The sequence below is a fragment of the Pleurodeles waltl genome, chromosome 4_2 (genome assembly GCF_031143425.1).
Source record: "Pleurodeles waltl isolate 20211129_DDA chromosome 4_2, aPleWal1.hap1.20221129, whole genome shotgun sequence".
Lineage (NCBI taxonomy): Eukaryota > Metazoa > Chordata > Amphibia > Caudata > Salamandridae > Pleurodeles > Pleurodeles waltl.
This window is the reverse complement of record NC_090443.1, coordinates 822888297-822908870: the sequence shown is the minus strand read 5'-3', so window position 1 is coordinate 822908870 and position 20574 is coordinate 822888297. Positions and strand designations below refer to the sequence as shown.

The 20574-nt window shown below is 44.0% G+C and overlaps 1 protein-coding gene across 2 annotated transcripts in view; it reads right to left on the bottom strand.

Annotated features, from left to right (window-relative positions):
* ITGB3BP (integrin subunit beta 3 binding protein) overlaps positions 1–20574 on the bottom strand; it is a 288073-nt gene that overhangs the window by 51324 nt on the left and 216175 nt on the right. For both annotated transcript variants that reach the window (XM_069232522.1, XM_069232523.1), the window contains exons 6-7: positions 9734–9827; positions 1545–1601 (exon numbers count right to left, since the gene is read on the bottom strand). In XM_069232522.1, the coding sequence (XP_069088623.1) occupies positions 1546–1601; positions 9734–9827 (150 nt within the window). In that variant the 3' untranslated portion in view covers position 1545. The remainder of the gene's footprint in view (positions 1–1544; positions 1602–9733; positions 9828–20574) is intronic.

Below are 20574 nucleotides of genomic sequence, written 5' to 3'. Positions count from 1 at the left end.
CAGAAGGATCATGGACAAAAGCCACTTCTGACGCCAATTATATACACAAGACATCACATACATGGCACACACTGATGCAACCTTAGTCCCGGCAAAGAAACGATGAGGAACATGATAAGCGCTCCTTTGTTTTTAAATGATGGACACAGAAAAGGATGAGAAGGAGCAAGTACCAAAGTGTCCCTCTAGAAACAGAAGAACTTGGCCACAGTGCAAGCCCTTGTGTGACCTTAGTCACAGAAACAGAAGATGGGTATGTGGTGAGCACTCGTGAGTCCTTACCCAGAACGTCATATGTATCCATCTAATGCTGTTTCTAAGGCTGACGGCCCATTGCCCATGGTTTGGCATTTTTCACTGTCTACTCTTCTGACTGAGGGCTCAAGAATGCTAACACAACACTTCTTGGGCTTCAAAGACTGCTGTCACACTAGTTTCTGGCATATACCCTCCTTCTGTTCCTGACAATCACTCATTAGATAAACAAGTGCCATACAACCAGCTATGATCTCTTATCCCTAAAAATAGAATGACACGTCATTGGTATCCAAAGTTACTCAGCAGCCGCTATGGAAATTTGTGGCAAAAACTTATTTGTACCGAGATCGAAATGTGTTAATATGAGAAGCTCCTTCAGAGCCACAAAGCAACAAAAGCATCAGATGTACAACAATACCCCTCAGAGGAGCCCCTTAAGAAATATAAACCGAATGGCTACATTTTAACATATTAGGCTTGTGTCAGTTCTCACTCATGCTATAAGCAGGGCATATATGACCTGACAGACCTACTGAAACTGTCGCAGCTCCTTCGAGTCACAAAGACCACCCCTGGCTATTTCATTTCTGGGCTAACACAACCCATTTTGTGCTTTCTAAAAAACATTACCACAATGAAAATAATTGTACAGAATTGTTTAGTTTTCTCAGAATGTGTTAAGTTTCGATGCAGAAGCTAAGCCCGGAGAAGCTAAAACAGAAGTCTATGACACACAACAAATTGTTCAGCCTTCCAAAAATAAGCATCAGGGCAAACACTGTACACAAATATTATCTGTACTGTTAAAAATGCAGGCAAAGGGAACATAAGTTGATAAACTAACCGATATATGCCAAGATGGAACAAGCTAAACACGGCAGCTGTGAAAATACTGCCTACAGGTAATGTACTAATAATCAAACATGAAACAGCTAACCTTTCACTAATGACAAAAAACAACAGTCTAGGATGGATTAATTCATGGAAGACTTATCCAGGGAAAATTGATGTGCCTGTTAGCAACCACATATCACAATAATTAGATTTTGACACTTAAAAAAGAGCTACATTTTTCGTGCATCGATAAAAGCTTTATTCTAAGCAACAGAAAACAGCACTGCATTTAAAAGAGAAGGCTAGACATAATGTGAGGCGAGCTATGCCAAATGTTATGCTAGTTCTTGCCAAGAATTGAAACACAAGAGCCCATTAGTACTGTGGCGAACCTTAAGCGATGCATCGACACTAGCATGAAACACCCACCATTATAAACGCCCAGGCCTTACCTTATAGCGGTTTTGTATTTCGGAGGCGCGTTACCTTCACTTTCTTTACTTCAGCGACTAATAAAAAAAACACATACATGGATTCGCAATTTAAAACGCTGCTTTGACTCTGAAAATTCTAAACAGGATAAAATACAAAGCACAATACAGGACAGAGGAGAGACAAAGAACAACTAATTTATCCAAATGAGAAAATCAACGTCCATGTTCTAATGGGAGATACAAGGTGTCTTCTTTCTTTAATTACCTAGTTTTAAAGTTTAACTGTAATACATCAAACACTGGAAACTTTTTTTTATAATTAAGGAGCTTTATGGCCCGTGTGACGTCACTTCCGATAATCACAAGCAGGTTGGCCCCACTGCTTGTTCTAGGTAGACTTTCAAATGGGGACACGTGTTCACCAGCTCCCATTCCTGTTTTAGGAGCGTTCTTCACCATAAAGAGCATAATCAACACACCGACCAGATGGCCAAATGCAGTTTCCTGTTATTGCTACAGGTGATTTCAAACTTCGGAAGCCGGGAAGGATGACACCCATTGCATTTTTTTCTAACATCTCAAAATGTATTTTGATCTGATTCATGACCATGTATTTTCTTACTGGCTGTAGACGTCCCAATGCAACCATCATTTAAAGGTAAGCCATGCAGGGATCAGATTAAAACAATTGAGTGGTCATACAACACGAAGCCATTTTAAATAATTTAACTATCATTGTTCTTAGAAACGACAAGCATTGCATGGAAAGTAAACAATGTCATCGCCCGCATAACAATGGTGATGTATGTGATATCAGATATGTTTTTGATTCTTATGTCTGAATAAAGAAAATATCATACTACTGATATTTTTTTCTTTTCTTTGTTTACAATGAGAGTAGATATTGTTAAAAGGATATCAACTCGTGTATGTCACACAATGTATTTTTCAAGAGGCATATGCGCCAGGATTTCTTATACAAATCATAACTCTGACGAATTATAACATTTTCTTCTGATTTCGTTCTTGAAGTAAGTTGCACAATTTGCTTGAAAACCACACCGCAAAAATATAATCAAACATTTGTTAAAAAATGTTGCCTTTAAGAACACTTCTCTTTTATAGACAGAGTGCTTTGACTCTGCACCATATCCCCTCACAATGTCTTAATGAATGCTGGCGCCTAGTCTTCCTGCACAGTTATGATGCAGACATTCTTATTTACGGTCTGCTAAAGCCCTTGATTTCACAACTTTTCATTTAAAAAAAAAAAAAAAAAGACAAAGATGGCAAAGCTTAAAAACTGAGGGTGAAAACAGATCCTTGCACTGCAGCGTTAACATATCCGCTGCCACGCTGGGCTCCAACCATCCTGCTTGGCACGGGTTAATGTCGTTTTCAGAAGCACTCCGCACACCTCCTCCATTCTCCACTGTAGGGCCAGACTCCAACACCAAAGAAAGGAGAGGATGCAGCTGCTGAGTGCCACTTATTAGGTTTTCTTGTAGTCACTGAGAACTAGGGAAACTGAGTGACAGCAAGAACAGCCAATGCTCTGCAGCCTGATAGTGTCCAGGGAATGGGCCCGGCTTCAGAGATTGAATGTTTGGGGTGAAAGTACCGGAAAGCCCGTGGAACCTTGCACTTCATTGCCCCAAGTCCTAAATCAGTTTCTGATTATAGAACGAGCATCACACAGTGGAGCTTTCTTGTAATACATTGTTCACGGTTTCATGGTTACTTCAGGAGTCTAAGTTATGTACATAATAATCTGCACATACCAGTATATTATGTTTCCACAATAAGGTACCTCCTTAGGAAGTATTAAATTATGTTATAGGTATTACAAGAAACTAACAATGGTAGGGACCGAGTACTGCACTATTGACCTCTGGGTCTGTTGGCACCAGAATTTATAAAGGATACCAATACAAATAACCCTCATCAATGCTGGCTAAAGCAGAACAACATATTCTGTGTGATTCCAGTTTCTCAAAACAAACCACATTCTAGCTCTATGGATTAGCAGATTGGTGCTACCCAGCATATTGGTATTGCTAAATAGATCAGCAACATTCAACACCACGGCCTAGTCAGTAAGTAAAAAAATTGTTTGTTTAGATATGCATATTAAACAAAACCAATACAGCAAAAAGAATATCCAAATATACATTCTACTAATTTATAAACAAGACTATAATTTGTATATGAATAAAAACACTAAAACGTTACTGATAGTCTCTTCTGTTAATAAAAATTACCCACAGCACAAGTTACATCCGAAAACTACACCTTAAACCATTAGATTGCGTCCTTCACAATGGTTCCCTGTTACGTATTTAGAGAAAACAAGATTTTTAAATCTTTTCTCTTAACAGTTTAAAAAAAAAAAAAAGCCACTATAACGTGCAATATTACATTTAGAAGATAAACCACAGAAAAACTGACATCCATTTTCCCGAATTTATGTTGCCATGTCAGGATACCCCCCAAAAAAGGGTTACAACCTATTTGAAATTTTAAAATCGACGTTCTCATTTTCCAACTAGGCAAAACAGCAAGATGGGGACATTCCATTACTCCTCCTGAGAATCCCTGGAGTACTCACCTGAATGTGTGTTAAAACATCACTTAACCTTGCTTCAGATTTGCTTGGAATTGCAATTCTCTTTTCGATAAGCTTGTGTCACAAATCAGACATGGATAACTTTGCTTTTAGGGGTTTAGCAGTCATAAGCAAATGTCTCCTTACCTCCCCCAGCCCAAGTCCTTTCACTTTAGTAGTCTCTTCCTGGTAAAGAGTTGCAACCTTACACATTTGAGAACTCTAAGCCTCTCCCAGAAGTAAGAGTAAGGGATCCTGCCCAATAACCCTAGGCTGTTAAATTTTCTTCCATCTTAATTGACAGGACCTTTGAGGAGCTTGGCAAACTGAGCAGTTTTTTTTTTTTTTAACATTCCTTAAGGTTTGCATGGTACTCAATTGATCTCTACTCCATATAAAATCTGGGCTGTATCATTGCAGAGCACCCTTCTGGTCAACACTGTGGACCATCCTATTCTGGTCAATAAGCTTACCCACACGGGAATCTGAGATGAAACAATCCCGAGCAAGGGTTCAGATATTTATTGAATCTTATGAACTCCTTATGAATTGAACACATAAGAGGTAACTAGTGGAATCCTGTTCGGATTGCTTCTCAGCCTATTGTTTGTAACATCTACATGTGACCTCTGGTGGACCTCACAAGTAGCCATGGATTTAGATTTTATATTTTTTTATACATGTGTGGCAAACACATTCTCCAGCTGGGCTGCTATCTGAAAATGATAAAGCTCCTAAAGGAGTTCATAGAGGAAGTCCTTGGTCACAGGAAACCCTGCCAGGCTTGATGTGGGTATGTCCCTCCCCAGTGACCCATGTCTGTAATCTGAGAATAATCAGGGACGCTGAATAAAGATATATCCACAGGCCCTGTTTTTAGTAAGCGTTGTTTCTCTCAGCTCAAACTGCTGGTCAAATTCAGCCCTAGCATCAGTTATTCGTTGAGTTTGAAGTGTGTTTAAAAAATTGTAAGGCAACAGCGAGTGTGGGGGACAGTGTCTAGGCATTGCTATGAACAGCAAAATATTCTGTAACTATTTTGTTGCTAATTCACTTTCCGATAATTGTATATAGAATAACGCAAACGCCTTAAATGAAAAATACACCCAAGTTGAACTAATCAGTGGGTAATTAATTATTTTATGTTATGAAACCTCTTTGGTTAATGTGATCGCTGCAGATTTCTGACCAGACAGCCAATAAACGAAATCCTGGTTGCTGCACTGGGGACTAGTGACTTGTAGAATTTTTTGTACTACGAGGCCCAGCCTGTGGTACAAAGAACTATAAATATGTAAGCCATTCGTTTAAAGTTTCACTAAACACAGTATAAGATAGGCTGCCATAAAATGTGGAAAAGATTAGGTTTAACATTAAAAAAGTACTTTCAAAATATAGATTTTAGTAACATGCAATCACACTGTACCTGGAGCAAACTTTTTTTTTATATGTGCTCAGTAAAAGCACTCATTCCAGAACTCCGCTGCTAACACTTACATTAGCCCTCAAAATAAATACATCTTTGTCATCATAAAGCTTCAAGTGATTCCATCAATTAACGCCAGGGGGAGTTTCCAAGCAGCCTTTACATTTGCAAATTAACTGCACACATTTACATTTCTTTCAGGGAGCAGACATCCTGGAAAGAAGGCTTGTTTCTTGTTAAGTGGTCCCCCCATCCCTTGGTTCCAAAGCACAAGAGACCACCTTTCCTTTCCCTCTCAGCGGAGGCATTTCTACAGTCGGAATTAACTATTCTGGGAGGATTGTATTAACAAAACGTAGGGGACTGTATTTTTTAAATTAAAGAAATATAAGCAAGTCATTCCTCACTAATCTCGCCCACTATGACCTCAGGTTATTAGCAACTTTTTCCCTTCTAGCTAGACTTATGTAATGAAATTTACAAAAGGCCTGTTAAAGAAGGATTCATCACTTCAGAGGGTCAAAAGTCATATGATGTCACTTCATGTGATGTCATTAAGGTCAAGGATGTGTGATGTCATTTCCATTACCTTTGGTATTTTGGTGAATCGATGTCCATGTGAGGAAAAGTAGCTTTTAGAAAGTTACTTTTTTCTGCATGAGATTTCAGAAGGCTAATTTGCATTGGCTCTCCAGCTTCACTAAGTCAATAATTAGCCTTGAATATGTGTTAAATGCCTTATAGAAGCAAACAATATGATGACCTGAATGGGCAGGGATGGCTCCTATGAACTGCACAGAACATGCAGGGTGGTGGCTGTGGGCATCCTTACTGACACCAAATTAAGTCCTGATCAAGTGTCAAATCCTGCTCGACAGTTTCGCTGGTTCCACAAAATTACACTTGGGGCACACTTGAAAGGGAAGAGAAAAGGATGACAAGACAATGTTATGGATCCGATGCATGGTTGCTGAAGATCTCTGCTTTTGACCTACCAGAATTCTGTCCCTGGGTTTGTTGTGGGTATAGTGTTAGATGTGGAAGGACTCTAGCACTACCATAGTACACTCACCAAACACACATCCTCAATGCCCAAACTTAGTGGGGTCGAAGACGTTCACAATCTTGAAAATGCCCAAAATGGGCAGAGTAGGCCTAGGAACTTTTATTCCATTGGTTAGGGTGTGCCCAGGAATAATTCCCATCCACTAGCTAATGCCAGGCATCAACGTAGCACCTCAAGCTTCAGAACACTTCCTAGAACTGAGAAAGATCTGAAGGGGAATGGCCATGCGGCTGTGACCTGAGAGGAGCCCCGAAGGACTGAACCTGCTCCCTCATGTACCCAGGACACAAAAGCAGACTCCAAGGGTCATAAAGCTGACCTCCTGTTCAAGCTACAGGGACACAGCAAGGTATAAAAGGCTTTTTCCTGAAAGTGCCCAACTGACCATCAGCAAGTGGCTCTGGACTGGACTGTTGGTCTCTAAGTGCCTCTCCTGTCATCCTGGGGATCTTAGAAGTGCATTCCTCTACTGGACCGGAACTTAAAGGACTAAGGGTATGAGTTAGAGCTTAGTGGACATACCATCCGCCGTATTGCTATCCCATTATAGCCCATGGAGATCGTAATACGGTGGACGGGAAATCCATCATGTGTGAGCGGGAGTAACCTGTCCACCAAACTCTAAATTAGGCCCCAAGTCAGAAAATAAAATCTTTTACCAGAGCAATCTTGGTTGGTATATCCGACCTGCGCTCCATCAAAGTCAGCCTCAAAATGAACCTAGATCCCAAGTCTAGCATGACCTTTGACTATCAATAGTGCTTTGTGATTTTTGGCACTAATTCTTTGCAAAACTTTTTAAAATCCTTATCTCTGGTTCCTCTTGTCGGATTTTTGTGATTTGGTGTCATTTTGTTTAATAAGGTTTACTCTGTTTTTCTAATTCGGTTAGGATTTTTATTGTTTTGCATTTTCACTTTATTTTTGTTTTGGTACTGCATATATACTTTAGACATTGCCGGAAGTTATGCCACTCTTCTCTGTGCCATAGCTTTCATGGGGTTGAGCTCTGGTTTATTTAGCGTCTTTGAGGGTTCACCATGACAAGGGTTGTCATCAGTCACTGATGTAGTTAATCACCCTCCTGAAGAAAAACAAATTTTACACAGTGTGTAATCCTAAAAGGTCAAACCTCTGCAGAGCTATTGAGGTCCGGCAGTATAAGATCCATTTCATCTTCACTCGATGAGCATGTCAATCAGACTGCTCATATGGCTATATGTGGGTATGTTTGAAACTATGTACACCACACCACTTCCATCAATGTTACTCTTTTTCAAAGCTGTAACACCGGACAGGCCAAACCAAAAAAATGCAGTACAATTATGGACAAAATCACAGCATATGTGTCCCACCAGTAACCTGAATACAGTCACTGCCTCCAGTGCTAGCCGATCCTGGGGTGCCAGGCACCTATGTGCAAAGAATAATAAGTAACATCTCAGATGTCACCAGTGACACCTATGGGGTAAACTGTGGCTTCCTGTCTGTTATGTGCTGGGTTTGTGGCATGCTCAACCTAGTACTTAGGAAAGGTATCACACATGTGTCTTATCTCAGCCACTCTATGGTGAAGACCCACCCTTTCTCACCCACTTATTGGCTGCAAGTGTTTGGTACTTCGGGGCTCCTCTCAAACTGCAGCTCTAGCCTGGGGTGCAAGGATGTATCTGGATCAGGAGAGCCCAGTGATGCTGGCTAGTGGTGATTTACATCAGTCTAGCACGAGCTGATCGTGCATTGGGTTTTGGATTCCCATGGGTTTTGTTCCCTTCCCAGAGTTGCTACCTTTCAAAAATAATAATTTAGTCCACAGGGCTCAAGGACATAAGCCCAGCACCAAAGGAATACCCTCCTCATGCCCGCAACTCTCTCTGACCCACAGGAACACTCCCACATCCAGCTTACTCAACCACTTCTCTACTGCCACTCACCAAATAAGCCTCCAGCCAGCACTGCCTCTCAAGCCCAGGTGCGCTGATGGCACAATCAAGCAGGTAGTAATGTCCATACCGCTGACTGGGCACACTAACCGTGGCACCCCATGAAGTGATGATAGGCACATTTTACTCCAATACAAAAATGTGAGAGTGGGTCCCCAGAAACACTCACTTGCACCTGTAGGGAAGAAGTTCTTACAAGCCAACGGAGCAGTCGTACACAAAAGAAAGTTTCACATGGAATTGGAAGTAGACTCCCTAACTCCCCCATGGCCAGGCTTCAGAAGCATTAAGGATCAAAGCTGTGGAGTGAGAGGTGTCCAGCACAGTGAGGATGCTCCCGCCGGAGATGACACCCTTCAAGTATTCTAGAGAAGAGCTTCCAGGCAAGTCACATTTATATGTGGCAAAAGAAAGAAGATATGAATAAAGTTTTTATTAATGTTGTTTTCTCCGCATTGGGTTTTATATTAGCATATTTTGACTGTATTTGTCTGTATTAAATATAAAAAAAACAATAACTTCCTGATGAACGAGAACGTCCTGAAAAGCAGTGGGGCTATCATCTACATGGCCCAGGTGGTATACAGTTCAGGAAATAGTTTCTTGTTTGTAGATTCCAGTCTTCACTATATGCCCTTTGTTGTTAACAAACGAAAAAGATCACAATACCTTTATCAAGGATCAGCAAGAATAATAAAAAACGAGTTTTTCAATCCACTTTCGATTCATGGAATCGTAAATTTGCATCGAGCTGTACAGCAACAGTACATCATCAGTGGCGTGCACTTGGTCACTTGACAAGGGGCTCGTGTTTACATTTCAGCACTCGCGGACGGTGTACCCGGAGAGCACGCTTCAGTATTTCACTGTATGGAATTAAGGATAACAAATTCGATTTTGGGGTATTCACATGCTATAAAACTAGAAACTACATCTAGAAAACTTCCATCAGTGTTAGCATATAAAGAGTATTAGTTTGGTCTGAACAATTTATACAGCGCTTCAATCCTCGCTGGACATTTGCCCTTCGAGAACCCTACCGGCAGTTGTAAATTGGAGATTATGTTGTTTTTGCAGAAGTTGCACCATAACAAACTCAGTTACAACGCAAAAAAATATCAGCTGCGTTATTAAAACCAGTTCATGAGTGACTTATCTTTTCCTTACTTAGCTCCTTGGTCCTTCGCAGCTCAGACTTCAGATCTAGAGAGCGGTCCGAAACGCCGAGGATAGTTTCAAGCTCTTTGCTGCCCTCCAGAGCCTGAAACCGAGAAACGCGTAGGATTAGCAATATAATACAGAATTATAGATGAAGTCTAACATTAACATAGTTGACAAATTATTACTAATTAATTAAAAACAGCAATACAATTCAGGTTTAATATACATTCCTTTACAAATTATCATCTGTCGACAGAGATCAATTTGTTTTAATTTGTTGGGGAAAAAAAAGAAGAAAAACCCTCGCGTTCCGGAGCAGCGTGCTGCCCGGCTTAAAGCGCTCCAGCCTCTCGTCGGGGGTAGTAAGCGCTATATAAATGCAATTATAACTCAGTACAATTGACATGAAAGGCCCACTGCGAGAGAAACAATTAACCATTGGTTGTTGCTGATATGTTTATCTTATGAGCGGATAAATCTATATATTTGTTTATATTTCTGTAGGGGATGCCAATTCCAGCATGTTAATACCGAGCCCATTTATCGTTTTTCTGACGCACGTACCTCTCTACTCGTCCTGGTGCATAACACACCAGGTCGTTCGGGGTGACACTCTACCTCCCTTTCCACTCATATAACAATAACAAACAACCCCCCAAATACGATACAAAGTCTCTTATTCGCTAGGAAGGCCTTGGATTTTTTTTCGGAGATCAGCGTTGCTCCGCTGTCTAGCTTTAGGCAACGGACACCCCTCCGGTTGCAGCACCCTGGGTTTCTAGGAATATTTGGACTGTCTTGGGAGTCAGCAACATTCATAGTCTTCTTTGCACTCACAGGTTCCTCCTTGTCCCATTTTTATGCAGCCTCTTCCTTCTTCCAGTTGTTCCTGCAAATCTCTCACCCTTTCCGCAGGTGTCATTCTTTTAAACACAGACACATTCCGAGTGATGGTCTCAGCATGTCGCCATGCAGAAATCAGTGTACCCTTCATGTCAGTCCTAACCCACGGTGTCCTTTCATACGGCAATCTAAATTTGCAACATGGGTGTCTATCTTTGAGCAAACACAAAGTCCAGTGTATATGTGCGGGCCCACAGCGTTCCTCCCCAAGGCTTGGCTTTCATTGTTGCATTGTAGCACATGGGCAGTTCGGGACAGAACCCATCTTGGAGCAGTAGGGATGGAATCTCTGGGGGCTTTCTTGGAAAGCACGGTGGCAGACAAGGATTTGGTAATACAATGTGGGTGTTTCAGTGGGTACACAGGGAACTGAAGTGCCAAATCAACATCTCATTCCTCCCCACTGCAATACACAGGGCCTTATTCAACAAACACATAAAATGCTCAACCTCTTCATTTGCTGGTGGCCAACGAGACGTTATTTTGCAATGTCCGATACTTAGTGCTTGCACGTATTGGCTGACGTATTTATTGCCCATGACTGGGTGGTCCGTTTTCAGTCTTAAGGTGAACAGGAAGCCCATGTGTTGTAAAGATCTTTTCTGGCTTGGGTTTCATTTTGTCAAATGCTGTAGACTCCATTATTTCAATTGTGAGGTATTTCGAGCAGATGTCTAGGAGGACAAGTAGCTGCTGTCCATGTGGGACTTCCAAACAATTTCGTCCAAGGAGGAGGATTTCAAGCAAGCATTCTGTGATGTAAGCCGTATATATATCTATGTGGATTTGGTCCTCTGTGCTGTTTTCAGTGGGATGTTGCAAAAGCCAGTCAGTAGGTATGTCTGATCCTGGCATGTACTTGATTTAAAAATTGTACCTTTGAAGCTGGAGCAGCCATTTTTCGATCCGTGGCCGGGGAAACAGACGTCCCTCTGACCAATGGGACCAGTGGTTTGTGGTCTGTCAGGACTGAGAATTCCCGTCCAAAGTGGTATAGATGGGTTGGGGGGGGGGGGGGGATGTGTGCACGCCCACTGAATTGCTAGAGCCTCTCGTTCAATCTGAGAACATCTTTTTTCTGTGTCTGTGAGCACTCTGCTGGCAAACGTGGCGGGATTGCAGTGTGTCTTTTTGCACTTTTGGTATGGGTGTTTCATGCTTTTGTTGCCAGGATCAAACTGTTTTCAAATTAGCGATGTCCCAAAGGCGTTGTGACAAAGTGGCTACATTCAAAATGAACTGGCCACAATAGTTAATCATTCTTAGGAAGTGTCTGACTTCCAGGGCATTGTGAGCCGCCGACATCCATTTCAGGTCTTCAACTTTCTTTCGGTCTAAGACGAGTCCCTTGTCCAATAATATATCAGAAGAATTTGATGCTGTTCTTCAAGAACTCACAATTGTCTTTTTGCAAGGTGAAGCATGCTTCACTGAGGTACTGGAGATTGTCTTGGAATAGTATGTTGTATTCTACCAGGGTCTGAACGCAACTGAGGATATTGTTGCTTACATTTATGACACCCACCAAGTCATTTAGAATATTTCCTTTGAAAGTATTCAGCAGCAGAACTGATTCTAAAAGTCAGTCTCTTGTATCGCCTGAGCCCAAAATGAGCAGAAAAGTTGTGATTCACCAACTGCCCCTGTCCAGCATGAGCTGGTAGCACCCTGCGTTGAGGTCCACCTTCAAGAACCACTTCACTCCATGTAAGTGAGCTAGTACATAACAGAGTGTTAGTGATGTGCCATTCCCTGTGATTTGCAGCATTTGAGTAGCCTCATAGCAATGTAGATCCTGATAGCTTTTGATTGGTTGTCTTTCATGGTTACTACCATATGTGAAACCCACGGCGTGGGTCCCAACACTTTCTCAATCACCTCAATGCATTTCAATCACTTTAGTTCAAGTTTAACTTTGTCAGATGAAACAGGAGTCACCTGTGTCAGAGAGCAACAGGTTGAATGGTATTGTCGATGTGAAGCTTCTCTGAGTTGGCCTTCAGATGTCCAGTCCCTGGAAGAGATCTTGAAGTTCACTAAGAATTACACTGATGTCGCAGTTCTGATGCAGGTAATGAACATGCAGGTGTTGTCACTGACCACAAAGAGGCTCATTGTTATGGTTTGATCGTCATGGCTTACTGGGTTAACCAAAATTTATTACAAGCAGTGGGTCTCTGCTGCCTTTTTCAATGATGCAGGTCTTGGTATTTTGGATTTTGAGCAGAGTTTGCAGGCTACAAAACTGCACCTTGTCCATGACATTGACTGACTCCCCCATACCCATAAGCAGCACAATCTTTGTTTTATTGAGAAAAGTCTCACACTTGGGTGGTGGTAGTTTGGTTCTTGATTTATGATCAACAGCAGAAATGAGAAAAATGTCCTCATCTTCCTTGGCTACTCCTTCTGGGCACACATATGTGTTTTCTGGGTTGGTTTAACTGGTGCAACACAATGTCCTGGGCAAAACCTATGTTTCTTATACTTGCAGGAAGTGTTCCTCTCCTGCCAGCTCTTCTTCCGCGCCTCCCCTTTGCATACTCTTGCAAAAGTGGTTTTGGTTGCCAGAAGTCAAGCATGTTTTACCTGCATGGTGGATGTCTCTCCCACAGTTGCCACAAATATGAGGACTTCGGTGTTCCTTCTGCTCCAGGAATGGATCATCTTGGATGGTGGTCTGTTGAGGACTATTTATTTAATCTGCTCATCCAAGCTGCCCACCTGCGAGCAACAATCTAGGTGCCTCCAGCAAGCTGAAAGTTAGTATTCCCCACACGTATGCTACAATGCTTCCTCACGCTGGCACACTGGTCCTTGTAGCAGGCAGCCTCTGGTACTTGTGCAGTAATAAGATGTAGGTGTATTTGAGGCCCTTCCTGAGGACTTGGTTAACCAGGACCTTTAATTGGTATCAATATTCGATCAGAACATGGTGTAGAATTATCCCAACATGTGTGATATGATCTTAGCAGCCTTTTTTGGCAATGAGTCTCAAAAGAAGGATTTGGAGTACTAGGTGCTTAACAGGAGTGCATCTAATGCACAAATAGAGAGGTCATGTGAATGAACAACAGCCTCCCCATACATCCTTTTTTTTTTAATACAAAAAACAACATCCCTGTTAGCTACAGGTTTAGGGAGGAAGGGATGGTGTCTCCTTTAATGTGACACAAAGAGGAAATACTAGACACTCAAAACAATATGAGTTGAGAGATGGTGAAGTCGTGTGTTACCTCTTAGTGGCTCGCAGGTGCTGTCTCCACAACATGGATCAGTGTCAAAAGTACTAAATAAACTTATTTTGGGGAACAGTAATTTGGGCAGGCAGTGTCTAGCTTCCATTTCCCTCACCCCTCCCCCAACTTCCTCTCCCACTAATTCCTTTGAGGCAGACTTGGCTTCATTATTTGCACTACTGTCCACCTGGCTTTCAGGAGACTGGTCACTGCAAGTGGGCCCTTCTGTTGTTGGCCAACAATGTAGCCGATAAAGCAGGTGGCACAGACTCAGTCTTTTGTTACCTGGTTTGATGGCCACAGCAATTGAATGGGCCTTGTTTAGGAGTGCACTACGACGGACTACATCTGGAACTGTACTAGGGCTAAGCGGGACTGCATCTAAAAAGTTCCATCAGGCCTCACATGAGCTTCCACTGCCACATGTTAAGCAACACCCATGCTTTAAAACACATTGTCCACAGCATCTAAGAAGACATTGCTATTATCAGTGTAAACATGTTTTTTCCATTCATGTTCACAGCATTCTGCTTAAAGTGGTGCTTAAGGCTCCTGTATATGACTTTCTGGCAATAACTCTCCTGTCTCGAGTTTTGCAGAAGTTCAAGAACAACTGGGTCAAAGCCACCTTAGTGGCTCTGGATTGGGCCAGGAAAGTGAGGTGTCCAAAACTTATGGGCATGACCATCTCTCCTCTGATCAGACTGCAACTTTGGGAGGATCTTCTGTCGTAGCAGCAGGGATCGTCTCACATCTGTGATTGTGTAATCTACGCCTCCATGCGTGGAGATTGAGCCACAGTACTTGAATGCAATCGATCTACCTCGTGAAGTAGTGGATGTCACATTGAAGGCCACTCCTCTTTCTATTAAATCTATTCACACCGAATGCGGAGACAAGTTTGTGGCTTTGTAAGGCTCCCAAAACACAGATCCATTACAAGCAAACTGTTGGATATGTTGCTGTTTGTTCAGTCTTTGGATCATTAAAGTCTTGCAGCGGGTACTGTTAAGGGTTACTTGTTGGCCCTTACAGCATTTTTACGTTTACCAGATCAACTGCCCTTGATCAGATTTTTTGTTGCGTTTCCTCAAAAGTTTGTTCGACATGTTTCCACCAAAGCCTTTTGTGATGCCACCGTGGCACATTAACTCTGTTCTTACCTTCCTCATGTGTACCTCATTTAAGCTATTACACAGCTGTCTCGTACTTCTACTGACCCTGAAGTCTATTTTCCTCATCATGATAAAATCACCACACCACATTAATGAGCTTCAATCTGTCAGTCAAGTCACCTTATACCATCTTCCTTCTGGAAAACCTGGTACTGAAGGCCAGAGCAGCTTTCCCTTGAAGGTTGTGGCCTCCTTTCATGTCATACAATCCATCATTCTTTAAACATTCTTTGCCCCACCTCATAGTCTGGACCTCAAATGATTCTTTGTGTCGATCGAACCAAAGCCCATTGAGTAGACTATCAGCGCTTTGTGGGATTCTGATGCAAAGAAAGACAAGGCTGTGCAGAAGGGGACCTTATCCAGGTGGATAGTCCTCTGCATTATGATCTTCTACGCAACGGCAAAAGAAGCAGCTTCCAGAAGGGTTGGGATTACATTCCACCAGGGTGAGAGTACCTACCACCATGCTGGCATGTGGGGTACATGTCCTCGGTATCTGTTATGCAACAACTTGGACATCAGTGCACATGCTAAAAAAGCACTACTGCTGTGATGGCTAGGCCTGACGGGAAGGGTATTTTGACCATGCGGCCCTGCAAGACTTTTTGATCCGCGTCAGTCTACAGACCCACCAACTGGGGAGGTACAGCTTTGGTATCCATTCTTAAGGTGAAAAATCTCCAGCTAGACGTTTCCATCAGAAGAACTAGTCCCTTATCTTCGGTAATGCTCTTTCTGGTTATTACTCTATCTAACAGCAGATCTCCAGACTCCTGAAACAAAACCTCCCCTCAATTCTTTTGAATGACTCCTTTTACATCTAAAAAGGTCCCAAGTTAGAGATCTGCACACTGGTGCAAGTAATCACTTTTGGGCTCTGAGGACACCTATGATGTCCACAACCAGAACCTCAGTGGTTATGCTCTCTCTGCTTTCCAAATTGACACTAACAGGCTAGTGACCAATTTCACCAATTCACATTGGCATACTGGAACACCCTTATAATTCCCTAGTATATGGTACTGAGGTACCCAGGGTATTGGGGTTCCAGGAGATCCCTATGGGCTGCAGCATTTCTTTTGCCACCCATAGGGAGATCTGACAATTCTTACACAGGCCTGCCAGTGCAGCCTGAGTGAAATAACGTCCACGTTATTTCACAGCCATTTACCACTGCACTTAAGTAACTTATAAGTCACCTATATGTCTAACCTTCACCTGGTGAAGGTTGAGTGCAAAGTTACTTAGTGTGTAGGCACCCTGGCACTAGCCAAGGTGCCCCCACATCGTTCAGGGCAAATTCCCCAGACTTTGTGAGTGCAGGGACACCATTACACGCGTGCACTATACATAGGTCACTACCTATGTATAGTGTCACAATGGTAACTCCGAACATTGCCATGTAACATGTCTAAGATCATGGAATTGTCACCCCAATGCCATTCTGGCGTTGGGGAGACAATTCCATGATCCCCCGGGTCTCTAGCACAGAACCTGGGTACAGCCAAACTGCCTTTCCGGGGTCTCAACTACAGCTGCTGCTGCTGCCAACCCCTCAGACAGGTTTCTGCCCTCCTGGGGTCCAGGCAGCCCTGGCCCAGGAAGGCAGAACAAAGGATTTCATCTGAGAGAGGGTGTAACACCCTCTCCCTTTGGAAATAGGTGTGAAGGCTGGGGAGGAGTAGCCTCCCCCAGCCTCTGGAAATGCTTTGATGGGCACAGATGCTGCCCATCTCTGCATAAGCCAGTCTACACCGGTTTAGGGATCCCCCAGCCCTGCTCTGGTGCGAAACTGGACAAAGGAAAGGGGAGTGACCACTCCCCTGACCTGCACCTCCCAGGGGAGGTGCCCAGAGCTCCTCCAGTGTGCCCCAGACCTCTGCCATCTTGGAAACAGAGGTGTTGCTGGCACACTGGACTGCTCTGAGTGGCCAGTGCCAGCAGGTGACGTCAGAGACTCCTTCTGATAGGCTCTTACCTCTCTTAGTAGCCAATCCTCTTTCCTAGGTAGCCAAACCTCCTTTTCTGGCTATTTAGGGTGTCTGCTTTGGGGAATTCTTCAGATACCGAATGCAAGAGCTCACCAGAGTTCCTCTGCATCTCCCTCTTCACCTTCTGCCAAAGGATCGACCGCTGACTGCTCAGGACGCTTGCAAAACCGCAACAAAGTAGCAAAGATGACTACTAGCAACCTTGTATCGCTCATCCTGCCGGCTTCTCGACTGTTTCCTGGAGGTGCACGCTCTGGGGGTAGCCTGCCTCCTTTCTGCACCAGGAGCTCTGAAGAAATCTCCCGTGGGTCGACGGAATCTTCCCCCTGCAACCGCAGGCACCAAAAGACTGCATCACCGGTCCTCTGGGTCCCCTCTCAGCACGACGAGCGTGGTCCCTGGAACTCAGCAACTCTGTCCAAGTGACTCCCACAGTCCAGTGACTCTTCAGTCCAAGTTTGGTGGAGGTAAGTCCTTGCCTCCCCACGCTAGACTGCATTGCTGGGTACCGCGTGATTTGCAGCTGCTCCGGCTCCTGTGCACTCTTCCAGGATTTCCTTCGTGCACAGCCAAGCCTGGGTCCCAGACACTCTAACCTGCAGTGCACAACCTTCTGAGTTGTCCTCCGGCGTCGTGGGACTCCCTTTTGTGACTTCGCGTGGACTCCGGTTCACTCTTCTTCCAAGTGCCTGTTCAGGTACTTCTGCGGGTGCTGCCTGCTTCTGTGAGGGCTCCCTGACTTGCTGGGCGCCCCCTCTGTCTCCTCCTGGGATGGTCAGACAACATGTGAGACTTTATTAAGACAAAATGAAGGAATAGACGGATCACAAGAAATGGAAAGTCTCTAGGCGATTGGGTACATTTGATGTTACTAGTTAGTAAACACAAAGGGTGTTCAATGTGATCTGATCCTATTAGAATTGTGGAGCAGATAAGTAAAGCTGCTAGAGTTGAAGGTGGCAAAGTTTGTGATCTTAAGTGAGCTTCATTTGTGATCCACTGGGTGTCGTGCCCTGGTATTTAAAGATCTCTCCAAGATCAGGGAGATGCAGTGATGATTCAGCCATGTCCAGAGGTGCACCGAGTCCGGGGTCTCACCCCACTCTGCTTGTTACAATACCTCATGGTGGTGTTGTGTGTGATGGCCTGAACCAGCCTTCCCTTGATGAATGACGAAAAGGGTTTAAATGCAAAGCAAGTTGATATGAAGGGAGGCCTCTGCCAGAGATTGGAATCCCCTGATCTCTACCTCTCCCAGATGGACACCTCAGTGCAGTAGTGACACATCTGTCACCACCATCAACTCCCAGTGGGCAGAGACCGGTCCAACTGCAGTCTAACAGCCACCACTGCAGGTCTTTTGCATTCTCCCCTGAAAGCTGGATAAAATCAGATAGGCGCCCTCCGTGCTGGGACCACTGAGACTTCCCAACCCACTGCTTTGCCGGCATGTGGCATCTGGCAGGATTCTTGTGCAGGATGCAGAAGTCTTAGAGCCATCCCCACTGAGATCCATGATTGAGGCTAAAACATTGGGATCATAGCCCAAATATCCTGGACTAGTGGTTTTGAAGGGAAGGCTTACAAATGCACCATATTCAGGATGACTGATGAAAGGAAGTGTCTATACAGGAGTCATTAGTGACTTCAGCACAGTGATCACAAATCCCAAGGATGTAAGGAGGTGCCGTTGTCCGGAGGTGGTCTATGACAGCCATCTGTCATGGAAGGTGAAGACTGGTACTTCTGACCACCGTCTCCATCGTTGAGACCAACGTAGGGGCACCTGGGAGTCCAAAAGGGAACACAGAAAACTGAAGATGCTCGTGTCCCACCATGAACAACGAGTAGCATCTGTGGGCCTGCAGGACGGGGGCACTGAACTAGGCATCCTGCAGATCTAACGCCACAATCCAGTCTCCTGGAGCCAGGACAGAGAGAACCTGGGCCATGGTGAGTATCTTGAATTTGTCCTTCAGCAGGAGGGGTCAAAGATCTCATCTAAGATGAAGGCCTTTTCCCTTCTTCGGCACCAGGAAATAACAGGATTAACCCCATTTATGATTTCCCAGCTGGGACCCTCTCTATGGCTTGTTCTCCAAAAGAACATAGGCTTCCTGCAGCAAAATGGACAAAAGGTCCTCCGAAAGCTGCTCAGATGTAGGTGGAATAGGCAGCGGCACGGAATGAAATTACAGAGTGCAGCCTCTGGATTATCTGAAGGACCCACCTGCTGGACATTATTGCCTGCCACCACTGGAAAAAAGTAGCGATCCGGTCTCCCACTGGATGGTCATTTGCTGTTAAGGGTAAACTAAAGCAGCTTTGAGGCTGCTGCCGGACGAGTTGGGGCATGGGAAGTTTGTTGCAGCTGCTGGCCTAGGCGTTGATGGCTAGATCCCCTACCCAGATCCTGAAAGGACTGGTAAACCTGCTGTTGGGATAGAGGGCCTCGATGATGCCTGAAGGCCCTGGCAATGCCTCAAAAGTGGTTGAATTTTGGTGGATACTGTCTCGGTGTAGAAAGACCAATGGAGCATGCAGTTGCTCTGCATAATTTAAAGCACGAGAGCAGAGTAGGAACTCTTGCCACAAAGGCGAAACCTGTCAAAGGCATGTCCATGAGTGACGCTCACATGTCACCCAAAAAGCCTGTAGATCTCATCCTGACATGGCACCGGGACACCACTCTAATGCAGACCTCTGTCAAAAAAAATCTGTTGTGTCTAGACCTGAGCATATGTACTTGGCCGCATAACTGCCAACCTAGAAGGTCTGGGCCAAATGGCTCTGAATTCCTCCATTGTTGCAGGTCGAATTTCAGCAACATAGTACCATAATGCGTGGGATTATTGTCTCCGGAAGCAGCTGTCGTCTGTCCTAAATGTGAGGCCAGAGGAGAAGAACCCCTTCCAAAATGCCTCCATTCTCTTTGACTTTCCTGTCCAATGGGGTTGGAGTAAATTAATTGGGTTTAACCCTGCTGGAGATAACCTTTACCACCAGGCTATCCGGAGTTGGGTGCTATGTAAGAAAAACAGGTTCACAGGTTTGGATCAAGAGCAAAGAAGAATGTCAGCTATGGCTTTATTAAACAGTACGAGAGGTTCTGATGAAAATTGACTGGTTGCAGAATTTGTGTGATGCCCTTAGTCTTTCTTTCAGCTGAAAGTAGTTTTAAATCTGGGAGTTACTCCAGCTGCCCTTCTATTCACCATGGCAAAGGAAGCGCATTTTTCTGTAGAAAGACCAGAGGGGGAATCTAACCCTGTGTCAGGGAAAGTACCTAGCCCACTTCCCTCTTGTAGGTCCATATAAAAATCAGATTGTGAGGAAAAATTGTCGCAGTCATCACCAAAAGCTTGTTGGTTCTGGTCAGACTTCGATCTAAAGAGTTGTTAGAGGACTGCCTCTAGGTAAATTAAGTGTTTGTCAGAGTCAGAATGAATGGGGGTGAAGCGTGTAGGAACCTAAATCACGCATAGCTTTGACTAAGGCCAGGATGACCTTCTTCTTGGATCAGACCGAACTGTGGG